General features: G+C 44.0%; 1 protein-coding gene across 1 annotated transcript; it reads right to left on the reverse strand.

Moving 5' to 3' along the window:
* Positions 1-11,346: 11,346 nt before the first annotated feature.
* On the reverse strand, positions 11,347-12,653 carry FOXQ1 (forkhead box Q1; the record flags this gene model as incomplete). The annotated part of the gene is made up of 1 exon (XM_081323703.1): positions 11,347-12,653. One exon carries the CDS (start codon positions 12,651-12,653, stop codon positions 11,493-11,495), a length of 1,161 nt encoding a protein of 386 aa, XP_081179829.1. The 3' UTR covers positions 11,347-11,492.
* Positions 12,654-15,901: the final 3,248 nt, after the last annotated feature.

Below are 15,901 nucleotides of genomic sequence, written 5' to 3' on the forward strand. Positions count from 1 at the left end.
ACTTCAGATGCTTGGCAACTGACTCATACTTATGGTGGTTGCAGTGTCGCACGTGATCATTTTTTGCAACCCTCTGACAAACGAAGTCAGCGGGGGAAGCCAGATTCACTGAACAATCACCTTACTAGCTTAACCAACTACAGTGATTCACTTAACAACTCTGGCAAGAAAGATCGTAAAATGGGACCAAACTCACTTAACATCTGCCTCGCTTAGTATCATAAATTCTGGGTTCAGTTGTGATCGTAAGTCAAGGACTGCCTGTAGCGCCCTACGTACTTCTTCCCAGTCAATAGATTTCTCAGACTTTACTTTCACATATCACCCAGTTCTGACAGTGTTTCTTATTGGACGTGGCTGAATCCTTAGTTGACTGACCAACAGCCATAACATTATTTTAAGGTGTTCCCCAAGGTATGCAAAGACAAAAAAAAATAAAATAAAAAATAAAAAAATTAAAAGTCTGAATGTAACAGATGTATATGGCTAAGCATATGTTTTATTACACAAATCCTTGTCAGGCAGCTGAGATTACAACCTCAGCCTGTTCCGAGCATGTCCTGTTAAATATACAATGGATGGCAGGCCTAGAGTTGCATCTGAGTAATCCAACGGCTTGTAGCTTTGACAGCTCTAGTCACTCTATTAAAGATTCCTGTTTTTCAAATACCGTTTTAAAGAATTATTTCCTCAATGGGGTGGGGGGGAGGGAGGGAGGAACCCCCCCAAGATTGTTTTCAGTGCCTTTCAAGAACATATTTTTCAAAAAACAATGTTGTGAGTTTCTTTTAAAAAAATAATGCTTTGGTTCAATATTAGCTACTCTCCAACACCCTATGAATGTCATCTAGATAAATTCATAATACACACGTTACTTTCTTTCCATCTTGCATGTGCAAGGCAAAAATCCAGCAATGGATGTTAGGCAGGGCTGCTGGGAAGTTCTCTGAACTAACTTTTTTCCTGAAAGAAAGATGAAAACCTGAGAGGAAGAAGGAAGTCACAAGGCTTTTATCTTCTACAGTTACAGGTACTGTAGTCCTTGACTTACATCAGTTCATTTAGTGACTGTTCAAAGTTACAACGGCGCTGGAAAAAGTGACTTATGACCAAATTTCACATGACCATTGCAACATCCCCATGGTCACGTGATCATGATTCAGACACTTGGCAGCTGACTCATATTTATGACGGTTGCAGTGTCCCGGGGTCACGTGATTACCTTTTGCAACCTTCTGACAAGCAAAATCAATGGGGAAGCCAAATTTACTTAAGAACTGTGTCGCTAACTTAACAACTGCAGTCATCCTCTTAACAACTTTGGCAAGAAAGATCAGAAAATGGGGCAAAATTCACTTAACAAATGTCTCACTTAGCAACAGAAATTTTGGACTCAGTTGTGGTCATACGTTGAGGACTACCTGTACCAGCTTCCCAGAACAGAGCTTTGCTCTAATTTAATGATGACATTGACTTATCTATGACATGTGCAATTGACAGTAGTTTAAAACTCAGTGTTTAACTTGTTACTTTCTTTGTATAACAGTTTTAACACATTTACCGCATTAAACGTTTTCTGGATTTGCACGAGTTAAATTAAACAAATGGTCTTTGTGCAACATGCTAAGCACATTTAATTTGTGCTTAGATTGTAAGCCGCCCTGAGTCTTCGGAGAAGGGCGGGATATAAATGGGATTAAAATAAATAAATAAATAAATAAATAAATAAATAAATAAATAAATAAATAAATAAATAAATAAATCGAAAGGAAAAAAGAACCAAGATTAAAATTAACCAAGTTTAGTAGATTAGGCAAATGTCTGTTACGTCTTTATCCAATCCGATTAAGCATGTTCTGCAAACATAGCTGCAACTTAGCCCATGTAATGCAATGGAGAGTTCTGTCTCCATGATATGGAAAACAGGATTTTAATAAATGTGAGAGGATTTTTTTTTAAAAAAAAACCTGTATCCCAGAATTCCCTGGCCAACATGCTTTTCCAAGGCATATTTTACAAACAACCTCCCTTTTAATAGTGTACTTTCTCTTGCTACATTTACTATTGGGTTTGGGACCTTTAAACCAGTGTGTTTCTCAACTTTGGCAACTTTTAAGATGTGTGGACTTCAATTCCCAGAATTCCCCAGCCAGCATGCTGAATTCTGGGAATTGAAATCCACACATCTTAAATTTGCAAAGCTTAAGAAACACTGCTCTGAACTATTTCCCCCAAGTTTTTGCTTGATAGCATCACTTTCCCAGCCCACTTTTCTATTCTTTCAGATTTGGAAGTTTATTTCAAGGTAATGGCTGCAGGATAGCTACGATTTGCTTCATCTTTTCCAGCAGTCTCCACGATACGTAGAGGAAGCTATGACCCTTTCCACGCAATTAAGTTCATGTACTATTTACCTCTCTCTGGGTTGGAAGGTCAAAAGGTATTATGGAAGAAGACAACAGTAAACAATCCTTTTTTATTTTCAAGAAAAGTACTTGTCAGTGAAGTTATATGGAGCCAAGTGCTACTTAAAGGAAGTCCTTCCTTCCTTCCTTCCTTCCTTCCTTCCTTCCTTCCTTCCTTCCTTCCTTCCTTCCTTCCTTCCTTCCTCCCTCCCTCCCTCCCTCCCTCCCTCCCTTCCTTCCTTCCTTCCTTCCTTCCTTCCTTCCTTCCTTCCTTCCTTCCTTCTTGCTGGACAATATTAGGTAACCTAATAGTAGTAATTTTATTTATAAGTACAGAAATGGGAGAAAAAATGCTGTCACATGCTTTTAATTTTAATTTATAGCAGTCAATTTAATATGGCTTGTCCATTCTGAAAGACTCTGGCGGCTTACGAAATCCATAAAAAGAGTAAAACATTTAAAACTCATAAAAACAGGTAGCCCAGACTACAAAGACTACAACATCAAAGCATATAAAACCAATACAATACCAGTTCAGTCTATAAATCGTATCCATGTTAACCCTAAGACTAGATACTACAACTGTATCAATGTGAATAAAAAAGAATCGATTGTAAAATTCTCCAAGCCCATAACATATAATAATAATAATTCCTATGTATTCAGACTGGTTAATTATATATTGTATCGGAGATTTATTGCTGGAAAGGAGAAGGAACTTGCTTTTTCCAATCTTCTATTTATCATTAAAATTACAAACCAGTTGCATAGCTGATACAGTAGTTTTCCAGTTCAGTTCAGTGAACTGAGTGGAATTACTTTGGATGAAGAACAGGTGCTGAGCAGGCTTCATTCTGGTGTCCATGTAGGCAGCCACATCAGATCTGCTCCAGAGACTCAGAAGAGACAGTGAAGCCACCATATAGCTTGACTGTTGGTTCTTGGCTTAGCTCAGACACTGATTAAATCATGATTAAATAGCCTGAAGTGCAAACCAGGCCAATAAGCATATAGGAAACCTATTTTAAGGTCACTGTGCCTGCCAAAAATTTCATTCAAGCAGGGCTCAAATCCTGTCCAGTTCCACATAAGCCTGTCCAGTTCCACATGGTTGTATTAAAAGTAAGTGGTGTTTATTATCCTAAGCACCTACTTCTTGAAAGTAATGCATAGATGACTATGGATATAAATCACTGTGAATATGAACATCTCGCCTTTACTTGTACCCTCCCAATCACCAGTCCTAAGTCTGTCTGTCTCTCTCTCTCTCTCTCCCACACACACAATGTTGCTGATATTAATGAGGATCTACTTCAATGAACAAGACCCACTCAATCACCCAAAAGGGAATTCAGCTGACTTCTGAACTTACCTCAAGGCTGCACCTACGGTAAAACTGATTCCCTTGTCCGTGTTCCTTGGCCCTGGCCAGGTGGCATTATTGGCTGTTGTGACCAAGAATGATGGAAGCTATGGTCCAGCTGAACCCAAGGAAACCTGTGTCTGAAATCCTACCTAAATGTTTGATCCAATGGATCACTTTTTTTCAGAGAATCCATAGCTATGAATTTGGCACCAGGTGGTCAAGGTAAATTGGATTGTTTAATTAAAACCTTTCTTACACTTTTTTTTTAAAAAAATAAGGAAATAAGAGTACCGCAGTTTTGTCCATCTGAATAGATGTGCTGCTTTGAAAGGGTAGGAGACAATAATGGAGAACTAAAAAAAATGTAAGGAATTGTGGCTGTTTGTGCTAATTCAGCAGTTTAGCGTTGTGACATTTGATACCCTTCATTATTAAATAAGGACTCTTGGGTGAAAGCATGGAAGCCTAACATAGTACAAATGGTGCTTTTGTACTTTTTTAGTTTCTGCCAGCAAACACCCAACCTGATGCCCCCATGTGCTGGATTTCGATTGCTAGAATTGCCAGCCAGCAATGGACTTTGTGCCTAATGGCTCAGGATGATGAGAACAAGAGTCCATCATATTTGGAAGACAGGAGGAAAGGATGAAGGCATGGAACGTCACTAGGAAATTAGGGAGTGAGGATTCAGAACCTAGCCAAGATTGTCAAAATCTTGAAGGGGTTGTCAAAGAACACTTGCAGAGAGCTGAAAAAGACCCCAAATCAGAATTTTTCATGCAAGAAAATATCATTTGAAGGGTCCTTGGTGCTCTCTGAGCTTGCTAGTTTTCTTGCAGACGTTTCATTACCTGAACGAAGTAACATCATCAGTGCTAGTAAGGAGTAACTTCTTACTAGCACCAGTGGTGTTACCTAGTTTGGGTCATGAAACCTCTGCAAGAAAACAAGCAAGCTCAGAGAATACCAAAACCCCCTCATTTCAATCCTGAGCTACAAATATTCTCCTTTATTGGTAAAACATCATTTAGTGAATGTCTGTCTTTCATGTAGCTGCAGTTAGGATCGCTGCAGCTTTCGGCAGAACTATGGGTGGGCTAGTCACTGATGAGTATCATGGACAATCTAGAAAGTCCATTTTAAGTAAGATGCTCAGTGGCTTGTGCATAGGTATGATTGTAAGAAGACTAAAGAGGGTTAGGAGGCTGTTTTACAAGGCCACCATCCGCAAACAGCTACAGCGTCTAACTCTAACCGGCTTTTTAAAACTTTTTCCTGGAATCGGATCACGTTTAAGCAGGGCAACCATCAAATCAATTACCCTGGTTTAATTTTTTTTAAAGTGGATATTCTAGATTACCGGTAGGAGCGAGGATGTTCTTTGGGATGTCGCACATGACCCTTTTGTGGGAAGTCCAGAGGAAAACTCTTAAAGAAAGAGCTGAAGAAGCTTCTTGGATGAGCAGCAAAATGTCTTCAAAGAAAAAATAAATAAGGAAGTCAAGTTGCCTCTTGAAAAAAGCACCTTTCAGACAACCATGACCTGGATGACTTGAGAATCTCCATAGATACTCTTAAAGAAAAACATAATCCAGACATAATCCATCCCTGCGTCCTGCTTTGAAGTTTTGCAAATTTACAGTAAATGGTAATTTGCAATTTTATGGGGGTGGCCACAGGAAAGGGAGGGGGCGGGGGCAACTGTATTGGCTATGGTTAAAAAAAAAGAAGTAAAAATACCGGGCCCTACGATTTTTAATTGTGCCGTCACGAGCGCCATCTTGACTTTTTTGGCCGTACCCTGAAGACACCCTTGGGGCACGAGGAACTTGTTTCGCACCTGCTGAAATTGTGCAAACTGCGGAATGGAAAAAGTCGTCAGTCAAACCGAAGAGGCTGAAAATATTCCAAGTGGAAGAAGCAGGTCAATTTTATCTCTGGGCCTAGAAGCAGAAGGCTAACTTTCCCATGAGCCCTTGAGGAGATGCTCCATTGCTTGAATTTAGCTCTCTTGCAAACGGCTGCCCCATTAAATGTTTTCCTCTGTTTGTGTGTGTATGTGTGTGTGTGGGAAATCCTCCCAACCGATGCAGCGTATCAGGCGATCGAGCGTTTCCCAAATTTAAAGAGATTAAATTCATGCAACCCGCTAAGCCTTCGCGGGCATCGTTTTGTTTGCTTTAGAGAGCGAGGTACGAATTCTGTCTCCATTTCTGGCTGCAAACTTAAAACCAGTTTGTTAAATAGGGAGAGGCAAGAGTGCCAATGGAGTCCCCGATATAAACTGATAGATATGGGGGGTGGGGGGGGTTGTTCCTTAGGTCACTTTTAATTTGCATGGATTTACAAAGAAAAGCATTTTGGAACTCTGAAGTTACTTGCAGGGGGATGGCAGGGGGGGGGGGTTGGTATGAGAAACCGGGAGCTGCTGAGCAAAATTGTTATCTTCAGATTCTTCTGTTAAAAGAAATAAAGTCAACTTTGAACAATGGAATTATATCCGTGGGATGCAGGGGAGTGGTTTTGAACTGGGAGGCCCAGGTTAAAATTCCTTTCTGCAAGAAAATTTCCCCTCATCCCAGTGTATTTCACCTGGCCAGGAATATCACGTAAAGCCATCATGTACTCCTGGGTAAAGGCAGCATATACATTTAACAAGCTAGCAAGATTCCTAATTAGCTTTCCAGTTAAACTTCAGTTTCTTGCTTTTATTGGGTCAGATCTGAGGAGAAAAAATTAAATTGGTAGTAACACTTCATTCTGATGCCACTTTGCACTGCTATATTTGTTAAAATCCACTTATTTTCAAGGGAGCTTGATTTGAGGAGTTGCCTTCTTGCTTCATCCAAAAAACTCATATATGTTAGATTTAGCTTGGGAAATCAATAAATGAAACTAGACAAGGCTTTCTGAGTGTGAGAGAGTTTGCACCACTCTTCTTCCCTTTTCGAGCTTCATTCAATTAACTTCTTCAGTTACTACTCAGATTTAATTAACAAAGTCATTTGTAAAATAGTGATTCCCTAAGGTCATAACAATGTAGTTCCAAAGTGGAGGAACTGATAAAATAATGGGTCCTGGCAATAACTTAGTCCACTAAAAAGCACGTGCTGTTCAGCTTAAAGTCTTGTATATTTTGTGTGGGTGGGTGGTCCCAGCCCAAATCACTTTAAAAAGTATTTCTCAAGGCAGTTGTGAAATAGTTCCACGGAGAACTGAGATTTATACCAGGGAAGTGAAAAGGAACATGGCTAATCTCTCCTTTCCCCTTGGGTGCCATAATAATTGGTTTAAAATCTGGTTCTTCCATCTGAGAATCGGTTGAGTTAGGTTTTTTCCTCTAAATTTAGACTTAGGTGAAGCAGGAAAACATTCCATGTTTTAGGTACTTGCCCTGCTGCCTCAACTGCATTCTTGCAAAGACAAATGTTTTTCTCCTTTTAATTTGTTAAAAGTGTCCCCTGACAACCTTTCAGAAGAATCTGGGAGGTAGTAAGGGGAGAGGATTGTGTTTCAACCAGGTTTGCTCCTTGCAAAACATTTCTTCTCCCTTTCATCCACTGCTACAGCAAGTCCCACTGAGTGCAGTGTCACTTTTTAATTCAAAACCTTAGCAAGTTTAGAGCATCCTGTTTCTCTTTTGAAGTTCTGATTGCTGGTTTTGAATTAGAGCAGTGGCTGAAAAGTTTGGACTGCAAAGTTTCTAACCAGAAAAATGTTTGGAAGTGCCATGCCCAACAGCCCCCTCCCACCTGCTCTGTGAGACTTGCATTAGAAGAAGAGAACTAATTGATTTAAGGTGCTGGTACTTACCTTTAAAGCCCTACATGGCTTAGGCCCGGGATATTTGCAGGACCGTCTGCTACCAGGGACGACTTCCCATCGCCCAGTGCGCTCACACAGAGAGGGCCTCCTCAGGGTGCCGTCGGCCAGACAATGTCGGCTGGCGACCCCCAGGGGGAGGGCCTTCTCTGTGGGAGCACCAGCCCTTTGGAACCAACTCCCCCTTGAGCTTCGGATGGCCCCGGACCTCCGGTCCTTTCGCCGCGACCTCAAAACTTTTTTCTTCTATCAGGCTGACCTGGATTGATGATGGGTTTTTAAATATGTTTTAATTTTTAACTGTGTAGTTAATTTATTTTGGGGCTGTTATTTAATTCTTTTTTAATTTTTGTATTGTTGTTTTTTATTGTTGTTAGCCGCCCTGAGTCCTTCGGGAGATAGGGCGGCATATAAGTCCCAAAAATAAATAAATAAATAAATAAATAAATAAATTGGTGGGAAGCTACTTGCTGTCCTCCAGATATGTTGGACTTCAACTCACATCACCCCTCAGCCAGCAATCCCATAGCAAGGGGTTGTGGGGATTGTAGTTCAAAGCATAGTTCAAATTAACAATGTGCCAGAGAAAATGTGGTAGCCTTTGCCTTTAACAGAAGTATTTCCCAATCAAAGCTGCAGGTTGATTAGCGTTGATTAAAAAGGAGAGAATTCCAAATGTGCAGCAAAGTCCTGCATTCCTTCAGCTCTGCATTATTACTATTGAGAAGCAGAAATACGACAGGTATGATTCTTAAGCCTTTTGCAACCCATTACTGTATTTTTAAATTAACGGGATTGTCGTTCCTCAAACTCTCCGCAATTTGATTGAGCATGACTAGAAGACCAAGATATGATCCATTTTTTTGTTCCCTTTTGTTCCTTTTGTACAATCAGGGTGAGGAACTTTACCAGATTGGAATATAGAATCTAAAACTCTCAGCTGCCCCAGAATCTAAAACTCTCAGCTGCCCCAGATAGCATAGCCAGTGGAGAAGGATGCTGGGTGAGAGTTGTAATTCAGCAACCCAGAGAGGAATATAGGTTTTCCAAGCCTAAAGTAAAACTAAGGGATGTATTCTTAATGCTGTAGTATAAGGCCAAATTTGGAAAAGGGGTGGGGGGTGGGAGAATCTTTTTTATTCTCATGATTCAAGAGTTCTCTCCCCTTTGCATTTTGTAAAATTTGCTAACCTAGACAAAACTTACACAGCAAAGTCCTATCAAACAATCTATTCAGAAGGAGCTCTCACTGAATAGTTCCAAACCAGAGGACACAGGATTGGACACCCAGTGATTCCAATGGGGTTTATTCTATTATAGGCATTGTACCCCAGCCCTGTGCCCAACTGGCTTGGTGAGTCCTATTAAACAGTACAGTATTGTTCCACTTCCTTCCAAGGGAAAAATATGACGAGTAACAACCAATTTCCTTGGTGTGCCTGGTTGGTTTCAAGGAGCCTCCTCCCAAATCTTGTATGGATGCCAGTCACTTGTCCTTGAGTTTTTTCCCCCTTTCGTATACAGATAAAGAATCATTTTTGCCCATGTTCGTTCTCTCTCTTCCCCAGCTTCATTTCTTCTGGCACCGCCCACTTTGAAAGCAGGGACCCTCGGAATAAACACAGGCAACTCCAAATTCAAGAGTTGTTTTTTTTTAAAAAAAAATCATTTTATTTCAAAATTATCTTGATCACGATTTTCATGAACCCATGCAGACATACAAAGATTTTGTGACAGGCAGTTTCTGAAAGTATTCTCCCTTTTCAGGCAACACATTTGGTTATTCCTACTTGGGCCTCCTCCTTTTGCTTTGGAAGAGTCTGACTGGACCCCAGCCGATGGAAGAGTTGTCAGGATATAACCAACAGAGCATTTGTTTCGTGGATGGGAGTGAAGGGAAAGGACAATGAACTAGGTTTAGCAAACAAGCTCACATCAATGTGGTGGGGAATATTTTTTTAAAATATATGTATATTTGCATTGAAATTAAAAAAAATGAGAAAAAGATAGCCTGCATTTATTTAAACATCAGAGTTTTGCAGGTTATAAATAACTTAATCCCTACAGTTCATAGGGAGAGGTATGTGCAACAAGAAGCCAAAGCTCAGTGTTTGTGAAAACTTGGCACTTTTCCTGTTCAATCCAGAAGTGAAATGCCAACAAAGCATTCTTAAACAGAACCCTGATTCCATTAATTCAGTGTCTAAAGTCATGATTCTCATCCAGTTACTCCTCTGCCTCGAGCCAGCTGTAAATCAGTTTAACATTGCAGTACTAGAGCAGAGTTTACTCCAGAATACATGTGTTGAAATTCAGTAGACTGACATCTATAAAATCACTCCTTTCTCTCCTTCCCAGCTCTCTGGGCCCCAAGGCAAACCTCTCAATATCCACCCCCCCAAAAAAACATTAGTCACCCTTTAAAGAGCTAGTGCTTATATTCAAGGGAAAGGGACTTGCTGATGCCTGACCTTGGAGAGGGAAGGGAAAGCTATCCCAGTAGGTTGCATTTGTATTAGCGCTGTTTGGATATGGGCTGCAGAACTCTGGAAGGCTAATAGATGGCAGCAAAGACTTAGAATGTTCTGCATCTATTTGGCTGCCATCTAGTGACAGCCCTATTCAGTCTCTACTGGGACTGGCTGCTGTAGATGCCAGTCCTGGAAAAGACTGCAACCATGGTTTACCATCACACACACATACACACACACACACACACACACACACGTTTTTTAGGCTGAAGCCTAGCTAGGGCCTAAGCATTATGTCTGTTGGCCCCAAGGTCACCAACTCCATTCCTTGGCTATTTGTGTGCCCTACTGCTCCCTCCTCTAGCACACACTGCCTTGGAGTCCAGGGGTTTCCTTGCTGGAAGGACACTGCCTGGCATGACAATTGGTGATCACCCAAATGCCAAATATAAGGGCTGCTCAAGTCGACTTCAAGCCTCGCTTCCACCGCATAGGCCTGTTTCAGAGTGACCTCACTTTTTCAGAGTGATCTCACTTTCTCCCAGCTGCACTGCAATTAGTCTCTCCTTGAGCCACCTTACTAGGGAGCTGAAAAATGCTTACTGACCCTAAGTAATGCATGCCCAGATGCTAATCTCCTTGGTTGGCCTAAAGCTGCTCTGGGAATTTAGGTCGCTTTGCATTCCCTGGGGTTTGCTCCAAGCTGAAGGGTGTGTAGGATTCAGCCTTGATTCTGTTTAGATTGGAAACCTGGCATGTTCCATATATTTGGATTTTAGATCCCATGTGCCCCAGACATGATCCATGGGAATGGCTGGATTAACTCAGGTAGTTTATAGCTGACTTAATACAGTTGAGGCTTTTGCAGTTTCAGTTTTTCATTGGCCAAATATCTTCACCTTTGATAAAATCCCTAACTGTTGTTCAGGATTCAGGATTACCCTTAATAAACGTTAGCATCCTTACCTAGGTTGGCTCCAATGCTATGAACAGATATCTGGGAATAGCCCAAATTAATTTGATGGGACTTACTTCAGGATCAGTGTATGCTTTATTTACAACCTTGGAGAAAAAGATCCCAGCCTCCGATGTCCCTCTCCAGATTCTCTTTTAAGAAGCGGGGCACCTGCAGCCTCATGGATGCCCCACACCAGCCATCAAACAACCAATCATCGACAGGAGACGGTTTCCCTTCAGCCAATCAGAAAGAAGCTCTGCTGTCCGTTTTAGAGTCCAATTTTTTTTTTAAAAAAAAATCTGAACAGCTTTTTGGTTTTGGTCTCGAGGGGAAAAACAGCGTTTTTAAGGCACAATCTTTCTACCGAGTCTGGATTTTTTTCCTTTTTTTTTTAAAGTGCGTCAAGAGACACTTCTCGTCTGTCCCCACGTTAGCCCAGCCTTTCACAGGGGTCTTAGACCGTTCGATCGTTATACCGATAGAGTCTCTGATGTATTATAAGGCCGGTAGGTGTTGTGCCTGGTCGCTACCTGCTGCAATGAGCTGGGCAGCCGGAAGGGGCAGTAGAGCTGAGAAACGCTCAGCGTCTGTAACTGCGCCGAAGAAAAGCGGGGAGAGCAGAAAGACGAGGGTCTCGCGTGGAAGGGCTGGTGCGGATCGCGGTCACTCAAAGCCTTGCCCTTGGAGGACTCTAGCAGCAGAGGATCAGGGAGGCCGTAGTGGTAAACGGCGGAGGCCGCCGCCAGAGGAAAAGTAGGGACGACGCCGTAAGAGACGGCCGGATGAGCGAGGAGCCGGGAATAGCTCGGGGGGGCGGCCCACGCCACCGCCCGTTCTCCCACTGGCCTCGCGGGGGGCGGCGCCAGCGGCGGCTGCTGTTCGGAAGGCTGGTACGGTCGGCTCAGGATGCTGTCGATGGCGAAGGGGCTGGAGAATTTCGTGCCGACGGCCGAGACGCCACCGACGGGTCCCACGCTCGATTCCCCCGACAGGGTCTTCTGATCGGCACTCGGGGAAGCGGGCGCGGGGGATGGCTGAGCCGAGGGGGAGGGCCCGGCGGCCGGAGGGAGCCCCGGACGGCTGAGCCGCTTCCTCCTCCTGCGGAAGACGCCGTCGGCGAAAGTGTACTCGGAGTTAGGGTTGAGCATCCAGTAGTTGTCCTTGCCCCACGGCCGGGCCGGGTCTCGCAACACCTTGACGAAACAGTCATTGAGCGACAGGTTGTGACGCACCGAGTTGCGCCAGCCCGTGTAGGCGCCGCGAAAGAAAGGGAAGCGACCCATCAGGTATTCATTGATCTCCGCCAGGGTCAAGCGGCCCCCGGCCGAATCCCGGATGGCCATGGCGATCAATGCGATGTAAGAGTAGGGAGGCTTCGGGCGGCGCGTGTACGGCTTTCCAGACAGCCCTGCGGCCGCTTTACACTCGCCTCCCGGGGAAGGCGAAGGCTCGGGGCCCTGCAGGGGAGAGCTTCCGCAACCACTGGCCGGACTAAGCGCCGCGCAATCCCCGTCGGAGCCCAGCTCGCTCTCGGCGGCCCTCGGGGAAGCTTCGCTGCTGCCTTCCAGGTCGCTGACGCTGTTGCCGCTGAGCTTTTCCTCGTATCGTGGAGCGAAGATCTCCAGCTTCATGGTTGCGCCCCCAACTCTGCTACCCTCTGCCGCCCCCCCTCCTCCCAGGGAGCCCCTGCCTCCTCCCTCGGGGGAGCTTCTGTCGATCCCCGGGAGACGGAATCAGCAGTTGGGGTACATGTCTACCCGGTCTAAAGTCTCGCAATGGGAGTGGGTGAGCGAGCGGGCGGGTGGGTGGGTGGGAGAGAAGAATAGATATAGTCTCCGCTTTGGGATTCCTGGAAAGGTAAGGCGTGGTTCCAAAGCGCTGGCAGGTGGGCTTTCTTTTTCCCTCTGCAAACTCGCCCCAAAAAGGAACCCGAACTCAGCTCATTCCCCGCCAAAGTTTGGAGAAAAGTTGCCGACGTCTGTTAAAGCTTTTTTTTTTTTAAAGAACGTATCGGGCGGGGAGGTGGGGGGCGATTTTTGAGACGCGTCTCAAGTGCGGTCTTCTATTTTCCCGGTGACGGCCGCTTTCTTAAAAAAAATCAAAATCAGCGCGTATCGCTCACTCCTGGGCAGAGGCGTTTCGGGTGAGTTTTATTTCTGGCTCTAGCTTCTTCCACCATCGGGGCAGGGTTTAAGAAATGTGAACCCTCTTCCCCTAAGAGGCGTCTGACCAGGGCAGGGATGCTTTGCCGTCGCTCCCTTCCTCGTTTTGTCTGCTTCAGGCGGGTGAAGCGGAGAGCAACAGGTGGCTGAGAAGTTGGAAGGCAACTTCAAGTCGTTTCCCTCCGCCAAGCGATTCTTGAGTGTTTTTTCTTTCTTTCTTTCCCCGCAGAAGCTCAAATCCTTCCCGATTCGGATGATGAAGAAGAAGAAGAAGAAGAAAAAAAAGCCACGGCAACAAAGCACGCAATAAAACCGGTAGTCCCGTTTCCTCCTCCGATCGCGTTCTGGAGCGTTCCCAGCTCCCGAAGGGAAGCGCCAGTCGGACCCTCTTCTCAGCCCCACGCGGGCGAGCTGCCTTGCTGGCGGCCGCACAACAACACTCCAGCTACCGCCGCTGTCATTAGTGGTATATATTGTCATTATCTCTCTCCGGGACTGTCGGGACAGCCCATTCGAACGCTGGGCGAGAGGGGGAGGAGCTTCCTCCACACCCCCTCCCTCCCTCCCTCCCCCGAGAGGCTACTGGGTGGGGATGCGAGGTGGTGGCTCGGCCAAGGTGGGCACCGACCAAGCCTCCGCCACCGCCGCCGCCGGGAAGCAGTTGGTGCCTCTTCTGGCCAATCCCCGCCTTCTCTCTCTCCTCTCCGTCCAATGAAAGCGCAGCCACGGGTCAGCTCCTCCCCTCCGTTCCTTCCTCTTTTGCCGAGCGGGAGCCTCGTCTCAGGTGCGCAGGGCGAGGTGCCCGTACAGGTGGCGGTATTCGACCGGCCGCCTGCCTGCCTGCCTACCTGGTTGCCCTTCCGCGGGATAATCGACCTCGGCGCTTCGCAGAATTTTTGGGCAGGTCCCTCAGGCGGGGCCGATCGGTGCGGGAGGCCTTAAACTTTTCCTTGCTGTTGATTACAGTGAGCAGCGCTCTCAGTTTAGGGAGGTTAAAAATCCCAAACTGGTGCCCCGCCGAAAGGCATCGACCCTCGACCTACCTAGCCTAGTTTCGCGGAGTGTAAACCCCGGGAAGAAATCGGGGTGCTGTTTGAGCTAGAAGATCCAATAACCACATTTACAGTAGAGTGCTGTCTGTATATTTGTAGCCTCTGGAGGCTTAGACCTGGGGAAATGCTTGCCAGCCTGCCGGCTGAAAACTTCAGTCTTTCAGACCTAAGAAAGGAGAGTCATTTCTGAGATGGTCAACAGACTATGCAGTACCTTCCCCAGGGAGCTGTAACAGAATTAACAGAGTTGGAAGGGACCTTGGAGGTCTTCTAGTCCAACCCCCTGCTCAGGCAGGAAACTCTATATTCCCCACTATTGCAAACCCTATTCCATTTGAGACAAATGGTTGTCAGATCTCTCTGATTGGCATCGGCACAGCGTTTTTGGTACCCCATCAAAACCTCTCTGTTTGGCTCAAGCATTTTCAGCTGCTTTATTTTTAATTTGTCCAATGTATGTATTTCCTGCCCTTTATTGTTGCAGTAGTCAGGAATTGGTTTACCATTCTGATGTACCACAAAGGCAGCTGTGAAAGAAGTAAAACAAAGAATGTAGTTGTAAAATGTATAATATTCCCAGCCAAATGTTATAATCTTCAATGGGAGAATGTCAGCTACTGAATTTCCAGAAGTTGGGATGTTATACACACTAAAGTGATTATGAAAGCCACAAATTTGCCTGGATTATCTGGAGGGCTCTTTTATTACGTTGCCAGGCTTGTAAATAAAAACTGCTTGAACTTCAGAATTACTGCTCCACCACTTTGCTCTGGGAAGAAATTGCAAAATTTTACAGGTAAATTAAAAGAATGAATGAATGCTAAGATTCATTTTAATCACACTTCATTTTCTAAATATGTCGAAAGTAGTTTTGGAATATTATATATATAATATTTCTGAATCTGCAGGAGTGAAATTATATAATAGTAAGCACAGGTAGCATGATCTGAAACTTTTGAATTCCGTTTTCACTTCTGCTGCTTTTCAAAATTTATATTGAGACAATATGGAAAGTTGAAAAGTTTATGACTTTAAAAAAATAAATATTGATGTAATAATTGGATTGTCTCATTATTAACAAGCCTGTTTCTGTCTTTTACTGATTTTCAGTAGGACTGAAATGTTGAGTGGCTTATATGCAGTATTTGAAAACTGGATTTTATGGAATATTTCAAGTAAGGAATATGCCAGAGCAAAGTGAAACCTTTGTAAATCTTAATTGTTTATATGGAAAAGATGTAAACCCATAATTACCTCTTCCATTGATCAGTGAGTCCACAAATAATCATATGGAAAAAAGGTTGATAGGATCATGACATATGTATTTAAGCCTGCAGTGTCTAATTAAACTGGGGATATTATGATATTTCTTAATGTGCCCTAGAGTATTTTACCTAGCTAAAGATTGCTATCTGCAATTTGATATGTTACAATTTCAAAATATTGCTGATAGCTGAATTAAAGGAATTGAGAATGTGTATATATACACACACACACACACGGATTGTCTCTCTATCTTCTCTCTCTTTCTCTCTCTCTCTCTGCTAGTCAAACTAGTTTTGTGGCCCAAATGCAAGTTCTCTAACACTATCCTGCTAAGTACACTTGGAGGTAGGTTTTTTTCAAATAAATGTGCTTTCAAGCCTTCCCTCATTATATGCATGG

This window comes from Vipera berus (genome assembly GCF_964194415.1).
Source record: "Vipera berus genome assembly, chromosome: 3".
Taxonomy (NCBI): Eukaryota; Metazoa; Chordata; class Lepidosauria; order Squamata; family Viperidae; genus Vipera; species Vipera berus.